The sequence below is a fragment of the Fragaria vesca genome, linkage group LG1 (assembly GCF_000184155.1).
Source record: "Fragaria vesca subsp. vesca linkage group LG1, FraVesHawaii_1.0, whole genome shotgun sequence".
Taxonomy (NCBI): Eukaryota; Viridiplantae; Streptophyta; class Magnoliopsida; order Rosales; family Rosaceae; genus Fragaria; species Fragaria vesca.
Genome location: NC_020491.1, coordinates 3,254,386 through 3,278,349, shown reverse-complemented (window position 1 = coordinate 3,278,349; position 23,964 = coordinate 3,254,386). Strand labels below are relative to the sequence as shown.

Below are 23,964 nucleotides of genomic sequence, written 5' to 3'. Positions count from 1 at the left end.
GGATTATTCATGGTGGGGGACACGTAAGGATAGGATAAGGTGCACCCTCATATTACAAACTCTTTTCCTTTGTTTTTTTGTTTGTAATTTCAATTTTGCGGCCTCTCCCTTCGTGTATCAATGTGTATGAACTATGAAGAACATCAATGGAAAATGGATTCAATCTGTATCCTATCACCAAGTAACCGTATTAAGCCAATCCCAGCATGATACATGATCGAGGGGAAAGGTCAAGACCAAAACGGCAACTCTACCTTTTAAGTCGTACTTGCCCTACCTTTTCTTTTATCTTTCTCTTGATCGCTACTGATCGAGATCTTCTATGACTTCATGCCTCGTTAACAAATTGTGTATGAGCGATTAACATGAGAGTCGCTCTCTAAATTGATAGTCATATACGTCAATTTTATTTATAAATTATAGAATGAAACGTACAAAGCGTTTCGTAATGATTTTACAATGAAAGTTTGATAGAATTTAATAAATTAATACGTGTCCGAATATTACAACATGTGTATGACCGATTAACATGAGACTCGCTCTCTAAAATGATAGTCATATACGTCAATTTTATCTATAAATCATAGAATGAAACGTACAAATCATTTCGTAATGATTTTACATTGAAAGTTTGACAGAATTTAATAAACTAATACGTGTTAGAATATTACAACATGAGATACTCTACATGTTGAGATATGTCGATCTATAGAGAAATCTTCACTGCTTAGGAGTCAATTTCATAGTTAGGATAATAAAAACTAAACTAAACCCGACCACCCTATGATGCTTTGGACAAATACCAGAAAGCCATCTTAACTTAGCCAATTGGCAATTAGCAGCCGCAACAGAAACCCATGCTTCTTGCTTGGACAAATTCAAGAAAGCCGACAATCCAATATAGGAGGAAATTAGGACCAGAAACGAAGGGTCAGACCAAACTGGCAACCCATTCTTGACTTGCAAGTCTTACCTCTCCTTTATGTTTCTATCCTCACGACTTCTTCAGTTCTTCTGCCTCTCCTCAGATTCTGTATAAACCTGATGATTAGTGATTGCTTTACATTTTAGTTCTTTCTTCGTTTATTTTTACTGCTTCGAGCTCTGGAATAAACATTTATAACACTGCTCATACTACCGAGTAGGATGTAGTGATGTATCTCCCATTCTCATGTAATCGAATTCTTGCAATGATTGAATTGTTTGAAGAAAGCCAAAATTAAGAAGTAAAACATGATAGACAAAACCAAAATGCAAAGCAAATTTATAGTATTGACTATTGAGGTTAAAACATAAACTTTGTTGACGTTAATAAGAATTACATCATTACATTTCATTGTTTCTATAAAGAAATTTCTATATTTCCATTTGTCCTTTTTTTCTAATTTCTACACAACCAAGAAACATTTTCAATAACGTCACATGTGTATGCACTTGTTACTTCGAGATAAATTACGTAGATCCTAACTACAAGGATGACAGAGATTTACAAAACCCGAATCATCAATAAACAATAAATTGAGGTTCTTCTCCACCCAAGTCACACATCACCAGTGTTGTGATGGTTCCAAGACCTAAACTGAGTTAGACGGAGAGATGCAAAATCTACAACACTAAAGCAGAGACATTCTATATCAAGAAAACCTTGTTTGATTTCTCTCAATACCTCACAAATAGATGTGTTAAAGGGAATAACTCCATTCATTTTGGTCTATGCGTCTGAAAACAGAAACTGAGGATAATATACCTCTGAATTACATGAGAACCATGACGATCAAACAATTGTTTTACTCATTTTCATGATCATTTCACTTTTTTCACATCACATACACTGTGTGTGGTTAATCACGTAGTAATCACCACCTGAGCTTCCAATGATCCGAGTGGCCCAAATTAAAATTTCCATTTTGCGGATAACCAGCCTAAAAGGCCCACCAAAGAGAAGGTCCAAAGAGTTTAAACACAACGGTGTTGATTAACTAATTAAGTGCAAATTTATGTATGTCTGATAATGTAATTTGATATTATGCACACTATAAGAACACAATAATGACTAAATTTACAGACAAGAAGACTCAAACCGCAGCTTTCTGGATTTTGGTTCTGAACAACAAAATGCATAGCTTCTCCATTGAGAAATATAGGAAGCAACCTGTCGAATGCGTCACAAACGACCCGAAACCGGATCCCACGATGCAATGCCATGCCGGTCCATACGTTTTATCAAACTCCTGCACATGAAACGCTAATGTAATTAGTCTATCTATTAAAACCGAATACAAAATGTTCGATAAAATGTATTAAAGAAAGAAATTGAGATATATATATATGTTATATCTTATATATTCTATTAGAGTCTTCAGATCCAAGATCCAAAATTTCTGTGTTCTGAAGGTGTCAGACGACAGTGCATGGCCCCAATAATGATAGACAAAGCGAAAGAGAGACATCGTGCTGTGTTTTCAGAATTCAACGCCAAGAATAAGATCTGGGTCAGTGCATTGTCTTCCTCACACATTCAATATTGTTCTCAAGTGGGGTTGTTCTATACGATCGATCCTACATCGTCAATCATCAATAACAGAAAGAAGAGAAACTCCAAAAAGAAACTACAGGAAGCAAGAATACAATCGCGTATATCCAAAGTTCCAGACACATTTGTCTCTTGGCCTCTCAAGGACTCATCCCCATCAACAATTATAGTATGAAATCAATCGAAGAATTTAGACACAGTCAAACCCTCGAAGAGCTAATATCGTATAATCCTCGTTTGATTAAGATAACGAAAAGCTAGCTAATTAACAACATTGGTGTACCTTTTTGAGGTTGTAAGCCATGTGTTTGGGGCTAAACTTCTCCAAACTGTCGTAGGTTCTTCTGGCGCTGCGGAAGGCATGGACTTGCATGAAGCCAGGCATGTCTGAAACCAAGACCTTCACTTGCAGAAACGAAGCCACTGATGCCAAGTTGGTTTCGACATGAGAAACCGACTTTCTTGAAGCTTCCACCAACACTACAACTTTCTTATCTGGTTCTTCTCTTTGACTCTGATCATCAGCATGCTCCAACTGATCTACTACTACTTCTTGACGTGTTTTCGACTTCCTGGATAAACTGAACCAGCTACGTAAAACCGGGTACTTATCTACCATGTCAGGCTTAGAATCCGGCTTCAGGTGACGTCCGGGGCTGGGTTTGTACGAGGACATGAAACCCTTCTTCTGCTTCTTGTCATGGTCATGAAAGGGGGTGTTCATTTCTGAGGTCTCTTTTTTTCTTTTTCTTTTTGATAGGCGAGCTCTCTTTCTTTAGTTGAGTGCTTGTTGTGGTACAAAACTATATAATGAGGAAATAGCTAGGGACTGTGGAATCATGGCCACAAAGGAAATGGGGGTATAAATTGATTGATTAATAGTTGATTAAGACGGTAACATAGTTTATAGAAGCAACCATGTGTGCTTGCCTGTAATCATGGATATTTATATCTTCCATGAATCCATGATCAATTAGTTTGGTAACTTCTTTGAATAAGAGAGTGACAAGACAATCGACTCGTATGTCGTTTTTGAGTTGTACCATATTCTATCCATGATGATGGTTTAGTTGAAATTCTTATTCACTACCTTATGCATGATTAATGGTGTTAGACTTAGACTGTTAGTGCATGTGCTGATCTCAAATTGAGACGTATAATTGTTAGCTAGCAACGATTTATCAGAGTTTCGCTAAAGAAAATGTCGCTAGCTTTCCTCGCATACTAATACACATGCTCATCATATTGTTTGCGAACAAATTCTTTCTTTAATTTGGTTAAAAACTAGGCGGGATTAGCACATTGAATCAGATCAAACTCTTTCTTTTCATTACATGAGCTGCATGTAAAACCAATATGTCAATCTTTTGAGCTTGATTCATTGTGTGGTGAACTTGACATAGATCCAAGCACGATAGAACCTATTTTGTTGTTGTTGCCTAAAATCAATAATGGAAATGATGATATAATTGCTGTTTGGGAGCAATATTTGTCTGCAATGGTTTTCGATTTCCAGACAGACCAGGAGAGGACCCCCAGACCCTCACTACCTTCCACCGCTTATTTGTTGGGGTAGCCAACAAAAAGGGTCGCTGTCTTTGATTTGCTTCTCTTATATATTTAGAATTGGAGAGTATATATCTACCTAGATAATTGATAACATTATAGAGGAGTAGGACAGCACAAGTTTTGTATAGATTTGTAGCTAGCTCCAATACTCATATACAATTTGGCTATGTTCTGTAACCACCATTGTATTTTTCAAAGTTCTTTTCTTCAAATCAGAATCTTCACCAAACCAGCATGAAGAAGAAAAGAGTTGAAACGACAAGAAGCTTTACACAAAGAATTAATATGTTTGATTAATATGGATTGTTCAATAATCTGAAGATTAGGAAGCCGAAATCCTTTGTTTTCAATTTAGTCAATGGAACTTTGCTGAGCATCTTCATGACCTAACATGTGCTCCAACTTTGAAATAAGATCTTGTTGGGAAAAAAATATGTTCTTATGGGATCAAGTTTTCCTCTATTGTTATAAGTCGATCCGGAAGACGAAAATAATTAGAAAATTATATGAGAAGATGTATTCTGTGATTTTACCTATGACGATATTCATAACATTATGTCCCATATGCTTGTAGACTCAAAATTTTGGCAAGCTCTGTGCCACAGAAACCTTCATACACCCAAAAACCCTAAGAAAATACTGAAATAGGAGCCTATTATTCCACATTAAATGTCACATAAAATTTGTGGGGTGTATGCAGAAGCATGTTTGATTGTTTGTTATGGTATTGATGGAGGTGATGGATGAGTCTGTGATTTAGTTGCGCGCTTATCTTCATCATAATAATACACTCTCCATTCTCCAAGTAGGGTTTGAAGTTACAAACGCTAAGGTGAACCCCAGATTCGAAAGGACATTCTGTGGGCTAAAACCTCAGCACCAAACCTTTCACTGGGTAGGGGGAGGGTCGTTTTTCATACTTAATTAAAGCAAGCAGATTATATATCCCTCTCTCATGCATATTCTCATACTTGTGTGACAATGAGAGTGAGAGGCCCCAAGTGCCGCGCCTGAGATGTGAGCTGTTTGTGAATTTAATCTGGGTTTCTTATATAATCCACAACCACTCACCAAATATCTGAGATTTGTGCGTAGCAGATGATTCAAATCCACAGAAAATGGCCGGCGAGGCATAGCCATATGTGCACCAAATTAACCATTCTTATACTACAATAAATCGATCGGTGATATATATTTCTCCCTGGAAATACACTATATGAATCGATCCTGAGTGACCCAGGAGAGATAAGGCAAATGAATCACCAGACCTAAAGCTATAACTAGGGAGAGTAGATAGGATGTTGCATAGTCAATATTATAGCTAAAATTAGCTAAAAGGAATGATGTTATTAGCTGCAAAGTTCGCTATCCTGTAACTAATACGAGGGATTATGGAATGGAAAAGAGTTTAATATCATTTTCCTTGAGAGGAAAATGGAGGAAGAACAAAAGCAAGTATTACATTTTATTTTTGGGAAATAATAATTGAATGAAAACTTCATATTTGATCCGCCTCTATATCTATCGTCTGGTGTTGTTAGATGTCACTCATCAGGTCATCATGGCATTCATCTTCAACCATTTACTATCTCCTCTTCGAGTTCCTTTGTTAATCTTCATGAAATTATAGCATATATGTAGGTTTAATGTTTTAGAAATGGTGGTTGAAGAGCTTAATTGCAGCTCATCTGCCTCTTAATTAGTGAATTATGTAGCTAAAGCTAGCTCTTCTTTACAATTAGTCAACAAATTAAGCCTATATACAGATTGTAAGGAGAGAAGTAGAGACCACCTTAAACTCTAAAGATCTTTAGCGTTATAAGACCAAATGCGCAGTGCCTCAGTTCCTTACCTCTTAGTTTCTCATCCTTTTCCCTTGATCACATAATTTTTTCATGCGAAAATTGCAGAAATGGGAGTTCCTTGCAGCCCAAAACAGTGGTTATATATGCGTCTGAGATATACTGCTCATTGTTTTGGACTGAAGGGAGCTCCTAATTCTTCTCTTTTCATTCATAACAACTCCTCGATCATCTTTCATCTCATTTCTAGAGGCAAATGGTTACTGTAAGGCTTGTCGGATTAAGAACCTCCGATCCTTCCTAAGGCCTTTTGGATTAGAAACCATCATCGCTTACTTCGATTCGTCCGCAATAGTGGTTTTGCCAACGAAAACTCGTCGGCATTGATCACTTGGTTTTACTTTGTTCTATTTAGTTTCTCTTATTTTACTTTCATTATTACCTCCAGTGCCTAATGATCTTCAAACCCTGCAAATTTTGAAGAAGACCAAACATTTCTCTGGGACTAATGGAGGAACACCAAGAACAAGGCGTACTTTTGCTCGGTGTTGCATAACCATAGTGAGCGTCTTGTCCTCTTCTCCTCTTATTCTAGCCCATTGTTCAATTCAACTTGATACATTGCTAAGAGCACTATGTCTTATATCTTTGCAAATTGCATATAATCTCCCATGAACCAACTTTACGAGTCTACCATGCATTTGATGCATGTTTAGGGAAAGCTGGTATTGTGGTTTCCATATATGGTTTAGTACTCTTATTCATCTCAGAATCACCGGGGAGTTATTTACAGGCCAAGAAGTAGTAACTAACTAGCTAACTACTTCTATCTAAGCATGCATTGCTTGTGACATATATATATGGGGATCACATCAACTTTCTCACATAATTAAATCAAGCACAAGGAAGATAATCTTCCTTCATGTGTATAGCATTAGAACGCATGCAGGTCATGGTTTGCTGTTGAGGCTTCATCTGTGCTATTGCTTCTTGCTGCTGCTGCTGCACATTGCATTTCACACGTGTGCAAGACCTGAGAGTTTGATCTCCGACTAGGGGTATCACTGGGAGGTTGTCACAGTTACAGATCTCGATCATGGTGCCATCCGGGTCGTGGAAGAACAGCTGATCAACGTTGATTCCTCCTTCCTCTACGCTGCTCGTCACGTATTCGATCCCCATCTCCTTCAACTTGTTCTCCACTCTGATCATGCTCTCACACTGCAGATTTATGTCATTCTAGCCGTCAAACACAAATGATTATTACATTACATTAACTAGTAATAATAATTTGATCATTGACACATATTCGATAATCAGATGCATGCAGCCATAGATTAGTCCATTCGATGTATACATTTATATGGTGATAGATTTAATTTGTGTATATAATGTAGCAATGCAATACTGTATTGAAAAATGACCATTTTCATCCATTATAAAAGAGAGAGCTAGAGACCTGGAAAGAAATGTGGTTATCTTTGGGGTTAATGTGGCTGATCTTGGGCAGCGTCTCAGGGTCTTCAGCTTGGAGAAGATGAATGCCAATGCCATAGTTGAATAACCTACATACATATGATCAACAAAACCAAGCAGATATAATTAACATCAAAACACGAAACAATACACAATAGGTCCATAGTTATGCAATAGCTTTTACAATGGGGAATGACGGAATGTTAGCTATCATACCATGCACCATTGAAGTCTAGGGAGTCAGGCCTCCTAACGGGAAAGAAGCCAAGAACATTCTGGTAGAAATCGAGGGATTTCTCGAGCGACCTGCAAACAAGTGAGATGTGATTCAAGGACTTCAATTGCAGAGGATTTCCCGTTCTTTCTTTCATGATTGGTTTTCCTTGATGTTTAGATTCAGCTACAATTCTACAAAACACAATTCCACAGAGGCTAGAACTTGGGACACCTTGCTAATATGCTTCAAAACCAACAACAGATTCGATAGCAGAAATGGAAGATGATGATGTATAATTGGCAATGCATAGATAGAACAGAGCTAGAAATAAGAGTATGTATATATAGAGCTGCATGTAATAGTTTTAGATAATGATGTCGATTACACGTAGGTTCCACGTTGATGACTCATTTCATAAGATTGGCATTGTCTCCTTCGTTTCTTGACACGTAATGTTGTGCTGCAACAAACTTTTGCCTATTATTGGTTTCTTGGATTTACTTGCCTAAATTTTAGATGATTCAGACCTTTGATATTTTGGATATTATTCGATGATTCTTCACCTTTCTGTTTATTGTTTTACCTTTTTGATTCAAGGTTGGTAATGAAAAACCTGACTAAAATTGGGGTGTAGGTAATTTATTTTTTCGACAGATTGGGGTAGGTAATTAGTTTGATACCTCAGTTCTCAAAAATAAAATAAAATAAATAATAATAATTAGTCTGATACCTCCGGTGTAAACTTTGGCACAGCATTGATATATTGATGCTTCATATACATGTTACTCAGGTTCTGGTTAGTGATATCAAGGTAAAAGTAAAAGAATTGTTGTGGTAAATGTCTAAATCTCTAGCCAAAAACCTTAATTAGCTGGATCATGTGAAAATGTCTATCAGATAAGGCTAAAAAGCTGATAGAAAGTAAGGCAAACCCAAATTCGGGTTCCTCTTCTCCCTCGGTGTCTTCCAAACCAAACTACATGGCAAACTATTGAAAATTGATTTAGAAACTGCAATAGAATAAGCTAGATACCTGAAAATCAGTAGAGAATAAGAAGAAGCAAACATCAAATTGAAAAAGATAAGATCGAGTAAGAACCAAGGACCATAGAACAATTCCAGATAACATTTTCAACTCTGGAAGCTTCCAACCATCATTTTCCTGTAGTTCCTTAATAGATGAATATGAACCCTTAAGAGGAAATGTTCTTGAAAGATGCCATGAAGGAATTAGAAGACTATTGAAGATGCATGGCACCTCTGCTGAATTTGCAACTGTCAAACTCACCAGCGCCCCAAATGTCTTCAAACCAAGAAAAAAAAACCAAGTGTGCAAACGTACTGCACCCAATAGCTCATTTACAACAACACAAAATATAGGAGAAAGGAAATCTGAAAGAGAAACGTAAACAAAAACTGAATTTCATAATGCCAAACCAATGCCAGAATCTCCTCCCTACTGAAAGATGGACTCATACCAGAAACATAGGCATCATTCCTATCCAGAAAACTCAACATTTTTACACAACTAATGCTCACTGGCATCAACATCCAAAACTACATCCCAACCAGTCCACTCCAGGTTTGTAAAGAACTCTGTGGTACTATCAAGTGTATCAAAAGAATGTGTATGTAAAATCGAAACCTGACTGATTGGAAGACAATAATCGCTCCACTACTGATGTGACAGTCTGTCCATGGTTGAGTTAGCAGCTCTTGATCTAGGTCAGTATAGTTTATCACTAAAATCTGAGGAGGCATTATCTGTACGCAGCGCATCATGTTGTTTCCTAAATATCCCAATTATGATGTATGGAAATATAACCATGCCTGCCATAAACAGCGTGAACTGCAACAACAAGAATAAAGTTAGACAGTTGCCACAAGTACTAAACTGTTTATCTACATGAACAAAATAAAAATTAGTCTTGGGATGTACCAAAAGAGGAAGGGTTAAGAATCCCCATATTGGCCACAGAGCAAAGCAGAACCTGCCAAAGAACCAATCAATAAGTCAGAAGCAGCAATGTAAACATAACACCTAAAGAATGTAGAAGGTAACTGAATAACAGGTTTTCTTACAGGCAAAAGGAAATGGCACCAAGTAGAGTCACATATGGCAGAGCAGATATACTTGCTAACTCCCATTTTTCATCAAATCGCCCAACACTCCATGCTGATATACTTGTGTAACAGAAGATGATTATATTCAAAACCACGCCCACCATCCCAATGTACAACGGCAATCTACAAGATACATGAAAGTGATAAGAAAAAATGCAGCTTTAAAAGTCATTTTTCTTTATAATTTAAATGTCATTGAGTCTCAGCAATTAACACACTATCTAAGTCTTGAGGAACTAGTAATTTGATTCAAGTAAAGCTTAAACCTTACAGCAATCCAAATGCGGCAAAAACATGAAAGACATAATGTAAATCTTAAGGAATGCATGAAAAACCTGACCATAAACTTACCATATTGACGAGAATTGGGATTAGAAATGATTACCTAGCATAAACTTCCTATACTTACTAGCCTTGTGAACAGTCAAAGTTTTACCTTACTACACATAAACTTGCTATACGATGAAGAATAAGGCAAAAGCTACGAGTCAGCTGTATTCTATGAACGATGAATAAGCATATTCTAGCATTGTGCAGGGAATCAACTTAAAGTAACTACTTTGCAAGGAATAGAGTACATTGTTCAATTTTTCCTAACCAAATCATGCTAATTGAGATTAAAGAAGAACAAAGCAAAATGACTTTTAAGCTCTGTCAAAGCATGTAGGAGAAATCAGGTAACTCAGTAGTCAGTACAATAATGTACCACCAACACTATCACTGCTCTTTAGTATACCATAAAATTACAAGTAGTACAGATTATATGTGAGCATACCAGACCAACATAAAACTGAATATACCTTCTTATTCGGTCATCATGCCACAAGAGAAATATCAAGTTGGACTTTGAATCACCCAAGTACATAATGCCTGCTGCCGAGACAAGCCAAATCACATTCTCCGCAATCTCTCTCTTTGACCAAACCCTAGGACTCGAACCTGACGAGCTATGCATCATAGAGCACGCATCATCCTCAAGATCATCACCACTCGACGCATAGCCCTGGCTATGCCTCTGCCTCATATATCCACCAGTTGGTGTTGTGCTACCCGACATAGTGACACACTACACAATCACACTAACAAACACCACAGAACCACTCCAATTGCTAAACCCAACTCGAAAAATCCACAATTCTACACACACAAAAAATGTACTAACACTCTTGTCCTGTTCTACTGATCCTTCTAAACCTCTAATATCAATCCTAACCCACAATGTGTTTCAATCTTCGAAAATCGAATTAAAAAAAAACGAAAAATTGGTGTCACCTAAAACAAAAGAACTCGGAATGCTCATCAAAGCAAACAATCTCAAACAACCAATAATGAATCAGAAGCTCAATTTCCCGCAAAACCATCTCGAATTTTGAACACAGAAACTAAAGAACCAAGCAAGAATTTCAGAACAAACCCATCTTCAGAACTGAAAATCCTCGGCCACCCAATAACGAACTCCCCGAATTCTTCAGACCCAGTTTCGGAATTCAGCCCCTCTCCAAAACCCAGAACCCAAATTCATCGGTTTCTCCGGTGACACCAATCCCCAAGAAGCAGCGGAGAAAAGCAGAGCAAGGGCAGTTTAGTCTTTTCAGGTATTATCGGAGAAATGGGTTTTAGGAAGAGAAGAAGAGGAAGTGAAGATGTGATACGTTTCGTGCACGTTGGGAAGAATTTGTTAAGGGAAGAAGGAACCTTCCAATTCTGCCATTTTAATTTTTGCTTCGTCTTCTTTCTTTTGCTTTGTAATTATGCTTCCTTTTGGAATTTTATTTCTTTTTTTGGTAACGTGTTAATAAAATCTTGATTTTGAAATGGTGGCTGGTGTGTGTGTGAGGTGTCCTTCCATGTTTGGTCCGATTTTTTCTTTAGTCACATTGTTAATGTAGGTCGAAATCAAGCCGTCGGACCACTAAATTTGTCCGACCACCAATCTCGTAATGTAGCAATGTAACAAGAACACTTTAGATATTTCAAATTTCGAACTTGACACTTTTTTTGTTGTTGTGCGATATAAATAAAAGTAGGACGTATTACGTGGTATGAGTGTGACTAAGAGACTTTTGGACTTGTGAACTTTGGAGATGGAATGGGATGGTAGAAACTTGGCGAGGACGGATTGGGGGAGACTAGTAAAGTCAGAGGTTTTGGTTCAAATTGACTTGCTTTGGTTGGCGCTGCTGCTTTGCCTGCTTGGAAAGCAAAGCTTACCCTACAATTTACGGCACGGCAAAGAGAAAGGAAGGAAGGCTATGAATAATATTTACCTTAGACGACACTAAAAGGGAATATTGGCCTCTCACTCTATAATATATATTCTGGTAAATAGGGTTGAGAAGTCCAGTTGTTAGAGTAATTGCTCTCCCACTCCTCAATTTCGGGGGTCAATGCTAATATAGATTTGTGATTTCTTAATGGAAGACAGAGCAGCCGGTTGCGGCGGTCTCCGGCCGAGTCTGGGTCGCCGGAGAGAGAAGAGAGATGTTTTTTAAAGTTGGGCCAACTAGCCTGCCTAGGCCCAATCAAGCTAGTGACCGCCTAGCGGTGCCAAACGTCCGCCAAGCCCACGAAAGGCCCAGTTCTCCAATTTTTGTTTTTGGAACAGTGTTCTCAATTCTCATCCTTTTCCCTTCAGTCCTACATCGCTGTGTCATCCTCTTAGTTAAGAAGAAGAATGTCGACGTCAAATGAAATTGAGAATCCTCAATGAGAGATTGAAGACTTCGTAGTTGAACTGGAAGAAGCATATCACCGTATCGAAGGAAAAAAGAAGGCACTTTGATGAAAAAGTACACAGCGGTCTCGTAGTTGAAGACATCAGCGAATTCAAAGAAGGATTCACCCTTCTTCTAAAAGGTTTACGGGAATTCAAAGAAGCAGTCCACCGTCGAGAAGAAGGTTTCCGGCAATCCAAAGGAGCACTCCACCAACGTCGTCAAGAAGATTTCTTGGCGGGTCTGACCCAGAGTCTAGAAGAACTATCGGCGGATCTAGTAGAAATTGAACTACTTGAAAGTGCTGATTGCGTCAATGACGCGGGTGCAACTGGCTCTGGAAGCGGAGATCAGGCTCAACTTTGTTAGGAAGGTCTTCAATTTTATGTTTTCTGTTATGTCTTCAAATCGGTTAAGCAGCAGTACGAGGAAGAGTGAAAGTGGTTGCTTTTCTGTGTTGTAGTTATGTGATTCTTCTGTGTTATATCTACTTCATTTTGTTATGTTCATCTTCATCTTCTGTATGCTCCCTCAACTAATCTTGATTTGAAGATCGATCGATGATGAATGTTTGAATGATCAGAAGAACTGTGAAAATGCAATGTATAAAGCATGAACAATGGAATGAAAGAAAGTAAAATCATGTGAAGCCCACAGCTAGCCATGACTTGCTTTCAAAACCCCACAAAAGAACTCAACCATGCCTTGTCCCCCAAGTTGGGAAAGACTTCAACCTTCCACATCCCCTTCATTCCTCATCAAAAAGGAAAAGTAGTCTCATCATTCTCGACTTAGTGCTCAGAATAATTGGTTTCAGTTTCTCTATCTGCATATCACATATATAGCACGCTACTGAAAATTTCAAACCAGAGCTCGTACTATGCAACAGTACTCCAAGATAATGAAAACCCTGGTGAGGAAAATAATGAAGTTGCTAATGTGAACGGACTTGTTTATCATGAAGTTATTTTTTCTCTGTGATGGAGACTGAAAGAGAGCAAAAAATATGATGGAAGACTTTTCTGAGAACGATAAGGTTGAACTAGGCACCTCTGCATGCTTTTTCAGGAATACACAGGAGTCTTACATAAGCAGTTTTTGTTTGATTTCAATTCCAAGTATAAGTTAAACCTGTAAAGGGAGAAAAATTGGTCACAATGCCAAACATCTATGATCTATCAATTCACATGCAGGATTTTTATGCAGGACTAGTTCAAAAGTCTTGTTATTCCCCATCACAAGATTGTGAGCTAGGGATTAACAATAATAGGGGATTAGTAAACTCAATCAAATACGTAGCTGTCTCCTTAATACGTGTTCAAAGATTGGTTAGTGGAACTTTTAAGAAAAGTAATCCTCTTGCTTTGGAGATTAGGAGTAATCCCAATCATGAGACCAAAAAAAGAGCAACACGATAAACAAGTATGAGCTAATGGTCTTGTTTTGTTAGTATAACAACAAGTTAAAGCAACTAGCCAAAAAGGTTGGACAAAAGGTTAGGAGCTTAGACATGACTTAGGTGCACATCCCTTCTAGAAATGGTTGAAAGATTAAATGTGTGAATTTTAAATTTGAACAACCATTTTGTGTGGTGCTCAATACTCTCTCTTTATACAACACGATGCTTGTTCTGCTCTCCATTTTGATAAACATAATCATTTCATTTGGTTCAGACTGATAAATTGATAAGATTTTATAACTACTTGGTTTTATTGAAATAAGAGGATTTATATACTCTGGTGATCATAATCTTATCACAGGAAGAAGATCTATCGTATCCATGGCCGTGATCATCACCCATCAAGAACTGGAGGACTAAATATGTCATGAATTTTGGTGACCAAGTTACCCTTTGTGGAGTCGGAGGCAGATGATAGTATGATCATCACTATGATGTGCAGTGGGTCAAACACACACAGTACTGGGAAATCTTGTATATTAATGGCATTTGGCACTTGATGGGGGGGTTGTGTTGTGATTTGTGAAGCTGTGGGACCAATGGGTCACCTCCTATTTTTATTGTTTTTGAATCTTTGTCCATATTCTTCTCTTTTAGGGCAACCAAATATATATAAGACTTGAAACCTTCAACATGAGCTTTCAACCCTCTCTCACACATTTCCCACTCTCTCTTTCCTCATACTCAAACAACAGCTATCTTCCAACTCTTGTTGTGAACTGTTTTGGTTCAATTTTGTTTCATGAAACAAGTCATTCATTCAAAGCCTCTCTCTTTCTTTGACCCTTTAATGGTTTAGGTTGGATTTGCTTTTCTTGTTTATTGAACACACCCTTGTGCTTGGTGGGTTGCGCCCTTGAGGTGAGAAAAATGGGGGCCCTAAACTCCACTGAAGATTAAATGGTGAGAGGGATCTCCATCTATTGCTTCAGTGCTCTCTTTGCCCCCTAATTTTGTGCTGTCTAGCATTTCATGGTTTTGGCCTTTTGGGTTTCCTTTCTTTTCTTCTTTTTATTGTAAAGATAAGATCTTTGGGTTTCTGATTATTCCCCTTGGATGCCTTGGCTTGTGAACTTTCAAGGCTTATAAGTGTGGGGTTTTGAGGTGATGATTTGTACAATGTTGTGTTTGTCTTGTTTCCAACTGAGGGTTGACTCTGGTTCAGTGGCTCTGTGTCTGTAATGGTTAGAGCTTGTGATTCTGAAGCTGGTTATATGTCAACTACAAGCTATTTTCAGAGGGGTTTTTGACTACTGGAGGTGAATAGGGGACATGTTTAGGGTACTTGGAGAATCAATCTCTAATTGTAGGTTGTAGAGAATTTCAAGATTTGGGGTCATATTGCAAGTTCAGCTTTGGTGGTGTTGATGGAAATTGTTGGCTTCTGATGAACGAACCAGTCTGGGCTTATGTTGAACAAAGCAGTAGGTCATTATGATTGAAAGAGAAAGGTATTAGATTCTTGAGGTGGAGTTTTTGTGGTAAATTGGGTCTTGCTGGTGTTAAAGGAAGAAAACATGGACAGAAGAAGAATGATACAGCCTCCATTGGTAACTTCTTTGTCAACTTTTTCTGCTGTTGGAATGTTTTGCTTCCTATAATCATATCATAATCTGTTTCATGCAAGGGAATTATTAAAATATAAATGGCTTTGATTTCCTTTATTTCAAGCTTACATCTTCAAAATCGTTGATTTTCATGTCTCATGAGTGTGTATGTTAATTGTGTCAAGTCATTTCTACTGATTTTGTCTAGATGAGGAAAGACTAAGGAGAGCTACTCTAGCGCCCCCCAGAGTTTACTTTTAGTTCAAAATGTAGACTTTACCTCTCTTCCTGAATACAATTTAGTTATTCTATCAAACTTAGCTTGAAGATATCTCCTGTCCAAGAATCTATGATGAAGTTATTTTAAGAAGTCAATAGATGGTCATTAAGGTCATCTGCTCTCCTTCAATCCCGAAAGACTGTTCCTTGCCTGTCAAATGAGGATGAAAATTTATAGGCACGATGGTTCTTAACTGATGTGTTGCCGTTTGAGGGAGGAAAGAAAAATGATTATGCTGGACTGGTTCCAATTTGCAACTACAACCTGAATTTCCTTTAGTGATGCACTTATCTGCATGGTTTGCCTAGGCCATGAGAGGTATAGGAAACGCTAAATGAGGAGTAGTTGGACATCAAGATCACAAAAGAGACAATCTTCTATCTGTGGGTACAAGTGGATGTAAATTTTGGCTTCAAGCTAATTCAAAACTTTACATTTATTATTTTGTCTCTTGTTGGTTTCCAGGTTTGTATGAACTGTTGACTGTTGGTTTTCAGTAAAGCTTAATATTTTAGTGGTTAAACATATAGGTTTCGAACAGATGGATTGGTAGAAATATGCTTGTCTCAATTTGAAACTTTCTTTTCTGAACTGTCATGGCATTCTTTTTTGGTTACTGCTATTGCTCTAGTTTCATATGCCTTGGAAATTGGCTGCAAACCCATTCATAACATTAGAGTAACAGACTGCACAAGTATTTGAAAGGAGCTCTAATTTTCCCCCAGTCATGATAGACTATCATTCTTAAGCACTAATCCACACAAGAATTTGTCTGCCAAATTAGAAATAATGATAGAAATTATTCACAAGTAATTAACTATTACACATGTACTTTTCCAGGTGGATAGCACAGCATGTTTATGCAGAGTTGATGCTGGTCTTAAAACTGTTGCTGGAGCAAAAAAGTATGTCCCTGGGGCAAAGCTTTGTCTTCAACCAGACATTAAAGCATCCATTCATCCAACTAGAAGTAAGCCTGCACGTGGTGAGAGTAGCCGCAATCAATCCCCTCTTCTTCCTGGACTCCCCGATGATCTTGCAATTGCTTGCCTAATTCGGGTTCCAAGAGTGGAGCATCGCAAGCTTCGCCTAGTTTGCAAAAAATGGTACCGTCTTTTGGCTGGCAACTTCTTTTACTCTCTCCGTAAGAGCATTGGCATTGCTGAAGAATGGATATACTTGATTAAAAGAGATCGAGATGGGAAAATATCTTGGCATGCCTTTGACCCCGTATACCAGCTTTGGCAGTCCCTTCCTCCTGTCCCTAAGGAATATTCTGAAGCCCTTGGATTTGGTTGTGCTGTACTCGGTGGGTGTCACCTCTATCTGTTTGGAGGAAAAGACCCTCTAAAGGGATCAATGAGACGAGTCATTTTTTACAGTGCCAGGACCAATAAATGGCATCGTGCCCCAGATATGCTTCGCAGACGACATTTTTTTGGCTCATGTGTTATAAATAACTGCCTCTATGTTGCTGGTGGAGAGAATGAGGGGGTGCATAGGTCCTTGAGATCAGCAGAAGTCTATGATCCCAACAAGAATAGATGGTCCTTCATTTCAGATATGAGCACTGCAATGGTGCCTTTCATTGGGGTTGTTTACGAAGGGAAATGGTTCTTGAAGGGGCTAGGGTCTCATCGACAAGTCCTTAGTGAGGTCTATCAACCGGAAAATGACAGCTGGGACTCTGTGTATGACGGAATGGTTGCAGGCTGGAGGAACCCAAGTGCTTCTTTGAAGGGGCATCTCTATGCTTTGGAGTGCAAGGATGGCTGCAAACTCAGAGTCTATGATGAAGCAACTGATTCTTGGAGCAAGCATATTGACAGTAAGATACATTTGGGTAACTCTAGGGCCTTGGAGGCAGCTTCCTTGGTTCCCCTTAACGGTAAACTTTGCATCATCCGAAATAATATGAGTATTTCACTCGTTGATGTTTCGAAATCAAATGATGCTGGTGGAGCAAGTGCTGAACATCTGTGGGAAACTCTAGCAGGCAAAGGGCAGTTCAGGACTATGGTCACAAATCTGTGGTCAAGCCTTGCCGGCAGAAACCGCCTGAAAAGTCACATAGTTCACTGCCAGGTTCTTCAAGCTTAGAACTGTAAATTGCACTGAAAACCAAAGGTGCTTTCTTTGGTTTATATGTTTTTGGATTAATGGACCATATATGTTATATGTAGAGAAAGCCGAAGGATCGCCATATTATATGGTACACACATATAACATAGCGATCTTTGCTGGATGGTCAAGGATGTTTGTTTTGTGGACTTTCTTTTGTTATAAACATCTACATTGAAACACAGATTACTAGGATTCATTCCATCCTTTTTTGTTGCATTGCTGCAAGTAATATTCAACAAATTTAATCAAGAATGTTCTCACAACTGTTGACATGAATGAGAGCACAAAAATATTACATTGATAGAATACACTAGTTTCTTTGCATTACAGTGCTTCGGAGAGCCCCTAATACAAGTTATTTGCTCGTATTGTCTAATTTTCATCGCTACAAAAAAATATATTACAACATCACCTGATGGTAACAGACTAAAAAGAATAGCACTCCCTACATATTCATAACATACAGGCAGGTGCTTGTGCGTTACGCGTTACCCTGCATTAGATCGTGAGAGGAATGATCTTGCCAACAATAAGCACTTTTCCTTCTGCTTTTTGTATTCGTTGTATCGCAGGAAGAAATAACTGAGATAATCGAACTCGATTGGGGAAAACTTTGCCTGCACATTATTGACTCGAATATGAATAAAGATGAATTTGATAGATGGTTGCTGTGGAGGAACCTAACTTGAGAAACAGGGATGTTACCTGGATTAATCCCCATAAAGCCCAGTACAAGTGTGAAGCTAACATATATGTATTTGCCTCAATATATAGAGCTTCAAGATCTTTGTCCGATACCTGTTGGTGTTAAAACAATGGAAAAGTTTTACCAAACTTGAATATGCTGAAACCTTTATAACAAATGGCACAGTGGATCTGAGAAAAATATAATAAACTACCACCCCATATGATTGTTTTCACTTAACATATTTGAGAAGAAAAATAATATATATCGTACCGCTTGTGGTTTTTCAGGTCCCAAATAATGCCTGAAGAAATGGTATTGTTCTTCCTTGGTTGGGTATCTGCATTCAAAAACACGTGCGAAGGTAATCTTCTGCAGCTAATAAAATAGTATAAATAAATGAGAGTGAGAGAGAGAGAGAGAGAGTGGGAAAAACTTACAAGCTGTAGTCACATTCATAGCCTGCATATTCATTGAAGTGATTACCGATGTCAAAGCCTCTGTAATTGTATGATCCATACTCAAAATCAATGAAGTAGAGTTTCTCTGGATAATCATCAGACAAGAACTGTAAGTAGACTAAAAAGCAGAAAACAATATATACTAGTTCATTTTACAAGTTAAGAAAATTATTCTTGAGCCAAATAAGATGACAAATATACATGGAATCTATTTGGCGCCTATGGAACTTTTGTTCATTCGCAAAGCATAAGATGCTCATAATTTAAAGCAACAAGACCAGAAATAACTCTTACAAACAATAGAAGGTAATACAATTTGCAGGAGTCAGCAATGGGAAAGGCTAAAAAGAAGAGCACATAGTAGAATACCTTCTTCGTCATTCACCATTATATTTCCAGAAAGCAAGTCATTGTGACAAAAAACCACGGGAGCATTAAAATGGCTAGTCAATTCCTGTTCCATTATCAGCGGAGGCATCTTGGATTAAATACCACTAGTGCACAGTATAATCATAAAATCCGCAACAAGAACAACCAAGTAACAATAATAGTGAGAGATACCTTGACCTCAACGAGTTCATTGTGAACTTCACTAAATGAAATGGTTTCGTAGATCTTCTGCTTCTCGTTGTCATCAAATTCAAGAGCAGAGGCTGCAACAAGGAGGCAACTCAACAATGAGAAAATTGCACATATGAACTGAATTTAAAGTTAAACAATTGTCAACCAGCCAACGAACAGACCACTTCTAGAGCAGAACACAAAGACTGGTAACTGATCTTCAAACAACAAATACCTTTCTCGTAGAACTTGAAAATGTCGGTCCACAGCTGAGGTTCCTTAGAACCAGGAATTTCCACCTGATGGAACCGACGTAGTTCCTTGGCAATATCAGCAGCCAGCTTTGGATCTCTCATGTCTGCCGAGATGGGAAGAATTTAAGATCATGTCAATAGACTGATTCAGTTCACCAAGAACCCTGAAAATGCATATGATTTATTTCAATGAAAATGATATCCTCGTCTTGAATTTTGTACACCACTTAAAACTGAAGAGAATGCCTCCAAAAACATTTTTGAGAATGATGTTCAGTTCAATTTTTTACATATTTGCTTCCCATCGGAACTTCTTTCATTAAATGGATGCTACTTATCAAAGAAATATACATCACCTACCTAATGGGACGAGTGTACGTGCATTTATAAACGACTGCACCATTCCATTTCCAAAAACTGCAAGCAAACTCGCACCAAACCCCGCAGCCGAGAGGTACTTGATTGCCTGAACAGATACACAGAAATCAATTACAAAGCAAACCACACACAAAACTAACCTAACCAACCGAAACACAGCACACAGTTACACCTTCAGCATATACAACTAATCTCAGCAAACATTATCGACACGAAAAATACTCCAACAGCTATAAATGCTCACAAAAACTACCTGCAATTCGCGCTCGCGATTGATCACATAATCAGTGTTAGGTCCATACAGCCTCACCGTCACCGAAACCTCATTTCCATCATCCTCCTTCACAGTAGCCTTCAGTACTACATCAATCAAAAAACACAAGCTCAATCAAAAACTAACAGCGGATCGCAATTTTCACAAGAACCAATTCCAATTCATCAAACACACAAAAACCGAAACACTCACAGAGATTCGTGATGCCGCCGGAAACCGTCTCGACGGAGAAGCGAGAATCGTCCAAATCCGACCATTCCTTGAACAGATCCTTGCACAGCTTCCTGCAAATCCAAACAAATCACAATCAAATCAATCCGAACCGCACAAATCCGAATCACGCGCCGTTTAATTTTTTTCTCCGGCGACAAAAATTGAAAACGAAGCACCGGAAAATGTAGGGAGTGAGAAACGGACGTAACGAGCGGCGTGATTTGGGGGAGAGGGAGGGAAGGGTCGACGGATTGAGAAGAAAAGCGGATTTGGATGGCAGAGTTATCCGGAGCTTCAGCTACTTCTTTGGCGTTCCAGATGTTGTTCACCGCTCCCATTTTCGCCTTCAACGATTTTTCTTCTTCTTCTGGTTTTTTTTGGATATTTTTTGTTTCTTTGATTTTTCAAACGCAACAACGTTTAGTAGTTGAAGAAAGAGCCTCGCGATTTTCCAGGTTATATATAAGAGTTCCGGTTTCGTTGAAATGACGGATGTGCCCCCGCTCGGATTAGACGGGCGATTTTTCCTATTTTCTTTGTCCATCGTCGCCGTCTTCTTTATTTTTTTTCCTTACACAGTTCTTTGTTGCTTGCTTCTAAATAATTTGGTAATCAATGACTTTTGTGTAATTGGAAAATCTTGCTTGTGTTAGAAGGAACTAATTAGAGTTATAATACGGATAACTTGTATGGATCGATAATCAGATTCTGATAATATCATTTATGAGTATGACGTATCTCTTAATAATTATGTCATATATTTTTTTTCCTGACTTTGTTCTTTGTTTAATTCATATATCATTTGGGTCACTATTACTACCACAAAATCCAACCTTGACTTTATGGAGATTAGCAAATGTGTTAAAAAGCCAAATGACAAGAATGTTTCTTTTATAATAAGTTATATATTAGTTACTGAATATTAAAAATTGAAAGTAGGATTTTATATTTTTAAATTTAATTATGTACTATTATGTAATTTTTATATAGCATAAATAACCAAAAGTAGATAAGTATTATATGAAGCAAATGTGACATTACAACAGGTGCCCTTTTTGCATTGTCAACTTCCAAGGGTGATGAAAAGGAGCCAAGTGTTGAAGTGTGGTTGGTACACTTTTGTTGAAGTTTGCGGCCCCTTTGTTGTAAACGACTTGAAAAATGACAAGGATTTGGTTGGTGAAAACTAAAAGAGGTTGATTTGGCATTCCATTTCGGTCTCTCTCAAATCAAATCAAAAGCAAAAGATTCATCCAAGATCTTGCTCGGATTAAACAGTCCGAAGTTCCAATATGGTGAATTGAATCGATTATTCAAAGCATCTCACATCATAATATAATATGTAATGTATTACGTAATCATAGTAAAAATTTAAAAATAAAAACATAATAATTTTTTGAATTCACGAAAAGACAATGTTGAAAACCAAAACAATATAAGAATTTTAGCTTCAATTTTTGGTGAAAAATGCAGCCAAAACTTGTATTCCATACGCAATGTGTCATGAACTTTTACAATTTTTGACATCATCCAACAGTTTCTGCTACGCAAATCATCTTGGCATATTTACATATCTTAGTTGTTGAAGTCCCATAATAAGTGACGAAGTTGACTTCATAAAAGGGGTTCTTTCTTCGCAATAAAGGCCTGAAAAAATGCAGAAAGCCTAGCAAGAGACCAGACACTGGTACACCTCAGTGTGATTATGTGGGAGTTTCATTTTTGATTCGATTTGTATGATTGTGTGTTGGAAATTCAGAATGGCTTTGTGGCTTTGGTTTGTGTATGTTTACTAGTTGAGGAATAAAGTATATTATTTTGATGTTGAGGAATTGTGAAGATGAAATGAAATTCTGGCCGTTTCGATCTAGTTTTCGTATACCGTCTACCTTTAGGTCGGCATCGGTTGAGATGAAAAGGGTTGAAAACCGTACAACGGCTAGGGAAATTATTATTTAAACCCGGAACACCACCTGTTTTATGTTCATCTTTAATCTCATTGGTTCACGTGTTTTATCCTTATTTCTGATTGGTGTATTTAATTACTTTTCCTTTTTTTTCTCCACCCCGTGCTGGTCCCCGTATGAATCTGAGTTATATAATTGGTCGAGTACAACACCTGGCAGTGCCACGTGATGTTCCGGGTACAGAGAATAATTACTCCAACGGCTAGACCTATCTGCAAACTTAGGCCATAACTTTTTATGACATTTAGAATAGAGCGGGTCGTTATATATTAATTTAAGAAAAAAGGATGGGGAATAATTATAAAGCAACTGGGCCGAGTTTTCGTTTGAGCCCCAACTATCTATTGGACTCCAATCCAAATCCAATAATAATTAGGACCTCTCATCCAATTGTTATTAGGAAATGGAAATCCAACAGTGTGATGAAGAAGAATGTTTATATATAAACTGCGAAGCCTCAAACTCAGCTGTAGCCGTACCATCATCGTACTTGAGAGCAAAGTCAGCAAACAGAGAAACACCATGTCCGACGAATATGGTGATAACAAGTCTCTAATCATTTGTAGCTTTGAAACTCACAAAAAGTCCACCATCCCTCCTGCGGGGTATGAGCCTATGGGAAGTTTTCTTACGTTGTTCGTTCCATCAATCTTTCCGATTTGCTGTCGTCGTCGGTGAAATTAGAATTAAGACAAGTGGCCAATCTGGTCGACGATGATCTCCCATATGAAGGGGGTTGCGGTGTTTTCGGCTCCAAGATCGTTTTCGCCAGCGGCTTGAAACCCAACTCCAATCCGGTTTTCGGATTCCCATTCGGCCCTCTTGCCACCACAGATGCATATGCCTTTGATGTCCATGACCCCAACCAAGGAATAGTCGAGATGCCCGCTTTGAACGGAGGGAAGCATGAACCGTTGATGACTGAGTTTGCCGGCAAACTCTATGTACTGTCCCTTAAGGAGTATAACACTTACGTTTCATTTGAGGTATTTGACCCCCAACAGGGTACTTGGTCACGTCTGCCAAAATATCCCAATCATGGCCTCCTCTACTCTTATGCAATAGCCGGAACCAAATTGTTTATGTCTACCCCAGTGCCAGAGGGCGAAGAAAACTACTACAGCAACTACCTTAAACAGGACCCTTCAATTCGCTGCTTTGACCTTGCGGCCAGTGACCCAGAATGGAGGAGAGTCCCCAGCATGTGCCAAGGCGGCCCTCTCCCGTTTACAGGCCAAGCTCTAGTGGTGGACTTGCCGCAGCCAAAACACAGTAACAAAAAGTTGCTCTTTTCGGTTAAAGATGGTGGCTTTTTCCGGAATAGTC

General features: G+C 38.3%; 5 protein-coding genes across 6 annotated transcripts; 1 reads left to right on the top strand and 4 right to left on the bottom strand.

Annotated features, from left to right (window-relative positions):
* Window positions 1-2,030: 2,030 nt before the first annotated feature.
* On the bottom strand, window positions 2,031-3,257 carry LOC101300482. The gene is made up of 2 exons (XM_004288764.1): window positions 2,817-3,257; window positions 2,031-2,231 (listed from the first exon to the last, which is right to left on the bottom strand). The coding sequence occupies exons 1-2, from the start codon at window positions 3,255-3,257 to the stop codon at window positions 2,076-2,078; spliced, it is 597 nt and encodes a 198-aa protein (XP_004288812.1). The 3' UTR covers window positions 2,031-2,075.
* A 3,054-nt stretch (window positions 3,258-6,311) lies between these two features.
* Window positions 6,312-8,080, bottom strand: LOC101304028 (metallothiol transferase FosB-like). 2 transcript variants are annotated; one of them, XM_004287298.1, is made up of 3 exons: window positions 7,597-8,080; window positions 7,364-7,469; window positions 6,312-7,143 (listed from the first exon to the last, which is right to left on the bottom strand). In XM_004287298.1, exons 1-3 carry the CDS (start codon window positions 7,749-7,751, stop codon window positions 6,799-6,801), a joined length of 606 nt encoding a protein of 201 aa, XP_004287346.1. In that variant the 5' UTR covers window positions 7,752-8,080; the 3' UTR covers window positions 6,312-6,798. The 2 variants fall into 2 exon arrangements, with proteins under 2 accessions (XP_004287346.1, XP_004287347.1); XM_004287299.1 differs by having other exon boundaries at window positions 6,312-7,125; window positions 7,597-7,953.
* A 940-nt stretch (window positions 8,081-9,020) lies between these two features.
* On the bottom strand, window positions 9,021-11,126 carry LOC101303735. Its single transcript, XM_004287297.1, has 4 exons — window positions 10,522-11,126; window positions 9,680-9,844; window positions 9,537-9,588; window positions 9,021-9,446 (listed from the first exon to the last, which is right to left on the bottom strand). The coding sequence occupies exons 1-4, from the start codon at window positions 10,776-10,778 to the stop codon at window positions 9,324-9,326; spliced, it is 597 nt and encodes a 198-aa protein (XP_004287345.1). The 5' UTR covers window positions 10,779-11,126; the 3' UTR covers window positions 9,021-9,323.
* A 3,782-nt stretch (window positions 11,127-14,908) lies between these two features.
* Window positions 14,909-17,975, top strand: LOC101303445 (F-box/kelch-repeat protein At1g55270-like). Its single transcript, XM_004287296.1, has 2 exons — window positions 14,909-15,444; window positions 16,562-17,975. The coding sequence occupies exons 1-2, from the start codon at window positions 15,412-15,414 to the stop codon at window positions 17,819-17,821; spliced, it is 1,293 nt and encodes a 430-aa protein (XP_004287344.1). The 5' UTR covers window positions 14,909-15,411; the 3' UTR covers window positions 17,822-17,975.
* Window positions 17,976-18,061: 86 nt separating this feature from the next.
* LOC101303152 (probable ethanolamine kinase A-like) lies at window positions 18,062-21,100 on the bottom strand. The gene is made up of 11 exons (XM_004287295.1): window positions 20,876-21,100; window positions 20,651-20,742; window positions 20,438-20,544; window positions 20,167-20,272; window positions 19,788-19,910; window positions 19,553-19,644; window positions 19,361-19,445; window positions 18,971-19,076; window positions 18,804-18,870; window positions 18,551-18,643; window positions 18,062-18,462 (listed from the first exon to the last, which is right to left on the bottom strand). Exons 1-11 carry the CDS (start codon window positions 21,007-21,009, stop codon window positions 18,334-18,336), a joined length of 1,134 nt encoding a protein of 377 aa, XP_004287343.1. The 5' UTR covers window positions 21,010-21,100; the 3' UTR covers window positions 18,062-18,333.
* Between the last annotated feature and the right edge of the window lie 2,864 nt (window positions 21,101-23,964).